Source organism: Siphateles boraxobius, unplaced genomic scaffold (genome assembly GCF_051911475.1).
Source record: "Siphateles boraxobius isolate OS27281-9 unplaced genomic scaffold, OSU_SipBor_1 33, whole genome shotgun sequence".
Lineage (NCBI taxonomy): Eukaryota > Metazoa > Chordata > Actinopteri > Cypriniformes > Leuciscidae > Siphateles > Siphateles boraxobius.
Window position 1 is genome coordinate 720,069 of NW_027508953.1, and position 7,432 is coordinate 727,500.

General features: G+C 39.0%; 1 protein-coding gene across 2 annotated transcripts in view; it reads right to left on the reverse strand.

Moving 5' to 3' along the window:
• Positions 1 to 239: 239 nt before the first annotated feature.
• Positions 240 to 7,432, reverse strand: part of LOC143701893 (uncharacterized) — a 10,004-nt gene continuing 2,811 nt past the window's right edge. The window contains exons 4-7 of one of the 2 annotated variants that reach the window (XM_077195584.1): positions 4,437 to 4,781; positions 3,255 to 3,572; positions 3,066 to 3,101; positions 240 to 498 (exon numbers count right to left, since the gene is read on the reverse strand). In XM_077195584.1, the coding sequence (XP_077051699.1) occupies positions 371 to 498; positions 3,066 to 3,101; positions 3,255 to 3,572; positions 4,437 to 4,781 (827 nt within the window). In that variant the 3' untranslated portion in view covers positions 240 to 370. Of the gene's footprint in view, positions 499 to 3,065; positions 3,102 to 3,254; positions 3,573 to 4,436; positions 4,785 to 7,432 lie in introns of both variants that reach the window. The other variant, XM_077195582.1, reaches the window with a different exon arrangement.

Consider the following 7,432-nt stretch of genomic DNA (forward strand, 5'->3'; position numbering starts at 1 on the left):
AATGACATCAGATTTCAAAAATTAGAAATACTTCAGAATGTACAAAAAATTAGCACCATTTTAAGATAAATGAATGAATAGCACCATACTCAAAAGATTCACCTTATCAAATAATTATATTTAAATCAAATTAGTTTTAACAAACTTTATATATTTTTTATTTTATTTTTTTAAGAGATAAGGTGGGTTATATATACTTCTATAATATATATATATATATATATATATATATATATATATATATTATAGAAGTATTAAATAGTATTGAGTCCTGTAAGTAAACAGTTGTGCTCTAGAAACAAGACAAGTTATATAAAAAAATACATTTTGTTTGCAATGGAAATGCCTGGAACGTTAATCTCCTCATAACTCAGATTCTTCCAAACGCCAGTAATGATCCCAGAATGACTGCAGTAACGAGCAGAACTCCAGTGACGAGTCCAATGAGGATCCAGGGAATCGTCTCATCCGAGAGGAACACCAGAGGATCACGCTGACCTGAGAGGAACATCTCGCATTAACATATCACATTAGGGGTGTAACAATACATCGTGTTACAATATATCACAATACAGAAATGCAACCATATGTGTCGTGGATAGTGACAATATTTATAGGGTATAATTCATCCAAAATGTGTGAGAAAAAATTCAAGTTTACATAATTTTAGTGTCAGTACTACATTAAACTACTATATATAATCAATAATAATGCAATGGGGGAATATTTGTAGGTCTTGATAATGCTAAATGTTTGATGTTACCAGTAAAAAGTGACTTCTTACGTTATTTTAAATATATCTAGTCAGTGAAAGAGTGCAAGCATATAATCTATAATAATTCTGTATTTTCAGCTTCAGAATGATGAATATTTTTATTCCGGTGTCTCTATTGTCCTGTGCTTTGTGTTTCCAGCACCAAGTCCAAGTCTATTCATTTACACACACAATGTAAAAACACATTTAGCATTTTAATCAACAGTTCATTTTTTGTTAGCCTTTTATCATGTCTTGGAGTATCGCAATAATATCGTATCGTGATGTGTAATTTCAATTTCAAATTAGCTTAATTAGCATGACTGTGTAACACAATGTTGACAAAGCATCAACATATTATATATATATATGTATAATAAAACAAACAAATAAAATTGTAAATAGATAGATAAATAAAAATAATCTATCATAATAGATGAATAAATACGGTGGGTCACCCCAGAGAATTATCGAATCGTGACGAGAGTATCGTTACATCCCTAATAATAATGTGTGTGCTAACGTTTTGAGAACATTATTAAAGACCAGATAACTTTAAACGGACGTTATATTCAGAGTTTCCGGTAGAAATAAATGGTGCCGGTCAAAGTGACCGGAAGAGGTTTCGTTTTACGGACATTTTGATGATATGCCGGTCAAATATCGCCTCTTAATTAGTCAAGTTGAGGAAAACTGGAGGCAGTCTATGTAACTTAAAAAATGACATAATCAGGCCGTATAATGAATGAATGCAACATGTTATTATTAGCTTAACTTTCAAATAGACGGAAAAAAACATGAACGTCCGATTGGCCGCCAATTTTTTTTTTTACAATGGTTTCACACACATTCACTTTTTGAAACATTGAGGCACGGATGTACCTAATACAAATAAATAAAAAATCTCCAGTTAACTAGCAGATCATTCATTTAGTTTGCTATTAAATAAGAGATCTAGCGATAAAATCTGTTGTTTTTGAAATCAAGCTGAGCGCTCGTGTCCGCTGCTATCAGTTGCATGGAGTTGCGCAATCTTCACTCGGACGCGCGTTTCAATCTATCGCTGTTGCGGTGACTCTCTATTCATTCCGGTGAAATCACAGAATAAAATGCACACAAACGTGTCCCTGCTTGATATAGACTGTAACTATGCACTGATGAACATATTCAGTTTTGATGAGAGAGTAAAAAAAACGAGTGCGCGGATTAGAACCACTGATCTATAGGCTATAATGAGATGTTCCTGATTCACCATCGTCTGGCCTCCGGAAAAAGCTTTTAAGGCTAGTCTGCGGGGCCTGGCCATATTTGAAACTCAATCGTTCGTTGTTTAGGTCTATATTACAGCCGTTTTAGGCGTGCGCTATATTTGAAATGCAGCATGCAATGTTGTTTCATACCTTTCAAACGGTAGAGCCTGTTCCTTTATATTTATAACATAGCCAAATATCGGTGTATTTTTGCTTTATACATTTTAGGCTTATTCTCAAATTCAGATTGTGTTAGGCGGGATAATTAGGCAATTTTAATCGGACAATTTGACCGAACACAGATTTAATTTTGTCGGACATTGCATTTTTTTTAACGGCCAATGTCCGATAATTACCGGGCAACGGAAACCCTGGTTATTTTAACGTTACTTACTTCACACCGTCACTTTTGAATGTTCTCTGAAAGTTCTTCACAACGTTAAACAAACATCAACTAAAACGGTTCCATGAATGATGTATAAATAATGTTTTTGTGCTAACTTTATTAAAGTCCAGATAACTCTGAACGAACGTTACTGGAAGAACTTTTGTTTGAACTTTAATCTGTTGCCATAATATCATATCCAAAAAACTTTTGTACTTTTGGTACTTTTTGTTAGTGATATATTTATCAAACCTGGAGTCTGTGAGATTTCATAGATGAACAGCAGACATCACAGCGAGTTTTTTTTTATATATATATGTGTGTGTGTGTGTGTGTGTTATACTATAATATATTAAATAACTAAATATTAATTACTTGAATATTATATTAAATACTTCAGCAAAACTTGACCTGCTGCCTTGGCAAATAAATTTAAATAAAATAAGTTTGAGTGGAGGTACTAAAACTACTAAATTATAATGTATAAATAATACTAAAATATCATGTAATTATATTTAAAAGCTCTGGCAGTGAATTTCAATGGTCTGTTCTTCACACAAAACTATCATTTGTCTTCAGACTTGGAATATAGTGCACAGGTTGTATGGACTACATTATAAATATAATGTGTAAGAATTATAAGCTTTACATGCTTAAGAACATGTTCAATATTCACCAGAAACGGTGCCCGCCTCAGGGACGGCTGATATATCTGTCATCAGGAGAAAGATTGTTGGAAGAGAGAAACACAGATTGAAACATAGTCAGTATATAAATCAAGGCACTGGTAAAAAAAAAATCATTGATTGATAAAACATGTATTGACTGTTACTAGTAATATTGTGCGGATGATCAGTAGCAGTACCTTCAGCTCTCTCAGTGTGTGTGTGTGTTGGTGCTGCACTGCTCGCTTCAGTTTGAGCTCTCTCAGCATGCGTGTGTGTTGGTGTCGTGCAGCCCGCTTCAGTGTGAGCGCTCGTAGTATGCGTGTGTGTTGGTGTCGTGCTGCCCGCTTCAGTGTGAGCGCTCGTAGTATGCGTGTGTGTTGGTGTCGTGCTGCCCGCTTCAGTCTGTGTGCTCGCAACAGCCGTCCAAGCTGGCACACTTGTGTGAGTGTGTGTGTGAGAGGTCGAGCTGGCACTGGAGAATGAGTCCATGAGGTCTGTCATCCCTGAAGACATAGCTGAGGAGAGAGAAAGCGAGAAAGACGGTTAACTCTCTAGAGAGACCTGCTTTATTTATTCATTTATTAAAATGTATTATGTTTATTTTTTCACCCATTATGAGTGGACACGCCCCTACTTGCTGATTGGCTCACTATGTCTCCTCCCCCATCATGAGTGGACATTCCCCTACTGCTGATTGGCTCACTCTGTCACCTCCCCATCCTGTGGACACACCCCCTACTGCTGATTGGCTCACTCTGGCTCCCCATCACGATTGTACACGCCCCCTACTGCTGACTGGCTCACTCTGCCTCCCCATCATGAGTGGACACGCCCCCTACTGCTGATTGGCTCACTCTGTCACCTCCCCATCATGAGTGGACACACCCCCTACTGCTGATTGGCTCACTCCGGCTCCCCATCATGAGTAGACACGCCCCCTACTGCTGACTGGCTCACTCTGCCTCCCCATCATGAGTGGACACGCCCCCTACTGCTGATTGGCTTATACGGTCCCCTCCCCATCATGATTGGACACGCCCCCTACTGCTGATTGGCTCACTCTGTCACCTCCCCATCATGAGTGGACACGCCCCCTACTGCTGATTGGCTCACTCTGTCTCTCCCCCATCATGAGTGGAAACGCCCCTATTGCTGACTGGCTCACTCGGTCTCCTCCCCATCATGAGTGGACACGCCCCCTACTGCTGATTGGCTCACTCGGTCTCCCCCCTTCATGAGTGGACACACCCCCTACTGCTGATTGGCTCACTTCGTCACCTCGACATCATGGGTGGACACGCCCCCTACTGCTGATTGGCTCACTCTGTCGCCTCCCCATCATGAGTGTGTACTCGGTTCTCAGTTAAACACACACGTACCCCAAACAGTGAGTGTGTGCCTCTCCGGGAATCCGCTCCGCGGCTCCTCGTAATCGATGCTCTTGTAACGGCACTTATAAACGCCCTGGTCAAAAACACTCACTGACTGAATGGTCAGTGAGAAGACACCGCGAGAGATATTGTGTTTGGGTGGTAATGTCATGATGTTGTAATCAATACTGACGTCCATCTTTCCAGAGCTCAACCGCAGAATCTCTTTGTCATCTTTCAGCCATTGGATGTGGATGTCTTCCCATGGTTTATATTTAGGGATATTCCCAAAGCACTCCAAAGTGATATCCTCACCCTCAGTAGCTTCCACATGATTAGGGATCAACTCTGGTTCTGCTGAAATACGAGAGAGATTTTCTTAAACTTGTGTTGAATGCTCATCATATGACATTTATGAACTGGTACTTTGTGCCTGAGGTGGGAAAATATGATTAAATTTGAAAGTTTAATTCTCAGGCACCTGAGATGGATATCTATCTAGTGTTCTAATCAAGCAGCAACCTTCCTGTCTCTCTTTTGAAATCCAACACGGAAGTGACTTAAACTGCAATTCATCAACTGGCCACTAGAGACAGACTCCAAAAGAGAGTTAAAATGGCCAACTTTACAGCAGAAAAAAATGTTTACGGCCTGGTACAAAAATAGTTTTTGGTCTATATAGCTAATTTTACCCTTCATGACGACTGTGAGGGGGGTGATTTTTTTTTATAACTCATCCGTTCAAATGATATTAAGCCTTAAAGTTCTGCATAATTAAGGGCGTGGCCACTTGAGTGACAGGTGGATTGCTGCTGATGTCACTACTAGCCGTCTGTCTGCTGTCTGTTAGCGACACGTCACCTCAGCTAATACGCCTTTTTGGACATTTTCGGTTATCCAGTGTGGTGAAGAGATGAGTCCCAGCTTAGGACCCAAGCAATCCGATTGGTTCAAAGCACGTTTTATGGGTAATCGCTTTAGTGCAAATCAGACAAAATCACTTTATTATACAAGTCATTTGAACTACGTTATAACGACCATTAATGTCTTTTAACTTATATGTTTCATATACTAGTATATACCCGAAGCTATAGATTGTGAAATTAAACGTCAAATTAAATTATATTTTGCTTCCAACAACATGAGATTTGAAATATTAGCTATAGAATACACAATTTAATTACTAAACAATAGCTATCTGTCGTTTTGTAAAGCTGTGTGTACCTACTATGAAAAGTGCTATACAAATACATTTATTACTTGATGACAACAAACTGCTTTGATCTTATCTTGCACATAGAAGCGGGATTTAGCTGTAGGACTTCATAGCAGCGGGATTTTACATAAAGCTACCACATAACGCTAAAACTGCTTATGTTAGCTACAAGAAGTTATCACGAGAACATCTTTAGATCAGGGACTCATCTCTTCACTACACTGGGAGTGACGCGCTGCAAGATGGCGACGGCCGGCTCCGCCCATTTTGGGCTTCAAAAATGATCTTCGGAAACACTACGGGTACGATATTTTTTTTACAGTCTATGGTACTAATCTAAATCAACTAGTGATTGTCTTGGTCAGGGTTTTGTTATTAACTAATGCTGTCAAATCATGAGCCAATTTGGTGTGTTACTATGTTTACTCACTTCGCTTGGGAAGTTCGTGCATGTCAAATCTGTGCAGATTTAGCGCAAATACTCAACTCGTGAGTCATCGTGATATATTAAATACAGAATCTCTGCATATCTGGCTTACTTGAACACACACATCTCTAGGCAACAAATAACGGCGCACTTGTTCATTTGGCATTGAAGCAATAGCAAAGATTAAAAAGCATTTGGTTAACAGAAAAGACATTGTTATTTTCCAACATCCTACATTTTTTGATGTTCTTTCTACTGTATTGATCTGTCCACCTAAAATACATTTTTGGTGAAAAGAATGAGGATGAAAGAGGAAGGAAATACTGGATGACATCAGTATTTTGTTTGAATAAGAAATTAATGTATGAAATTAAAGTTTTATAATATATATAAATATATAAGCTGTCATGCAGTGAACCTGGTTTATCTTTTTTTTCTTCTTTTTTTTGGCCAGTAAAAGTTCTGAATGGCCGGTAACTTAAAGGGATAGTTCACCCAAAAATGAAAATTCTGTCAGTATTTACTCTCCCTCATGTTGTTCAACCCCGTAAGACCTTCGTTCATCTTCGGAACACGAATTTAGATATTTTTGATTAAATCTGAGAGCTGGATCACTCCTCCATAGGCTTCTAAGGGATTGACACTTGCTAGCCCCGAAAAGTTATTAAAGACATCGTTAAAATAGTCCAAGTGACTACAGTGGCTCAATCTTAAGTTTATCAAGCGACGAGAATACTTTTTGTCTGCAAAAACAAACAAAAATAACGACTTTATTTCAACTATTAATTTCCTTCTCTGTGGGCCTCGAGTCAGTTAGCGTAGTGTGATAGCGTAGAGCTACGTCACACGCAGGCTCACTATTGGCCGACGCTGGTCATGTGTGTGACTGGGAACACTTCCCTCATATCCTGATGTACTCGTTACATCATAAGAAGAATGGCATCTACGCTAATTTTAGTGTCTTTGTTTATCCCGAGGTTTTCCCGCAGCCTGCCGGATCCAGGCCGGATCCAGATCTGACGAAGGACTTTCGCCTGGACCCGATGACAATGCAGTGCTGAAGTGCCAACTAGCCTCTCCCTATGGAGGATCCCTATACCACTCTACAGATAAAGCGTTGTGGAATTTTTCGGTTCGCGTACCTACCCGAAGTGATAAGATAAAATAAAAATTCTGCATCAAAATTTATAGACAAGTAGTTTGTTTAGGCATGGTTTTTAAGGAATTACAAACCTGCGCACATATATTCAAACGCACATAACTATAGAATCAATTCTTAATGCGCATGTGAACGCCATCAGCGTCTATCACAGGTTCACGTTTAAAGTCTGTTTAGAGAGAACGGTGTCGTCTTAGCGGCCC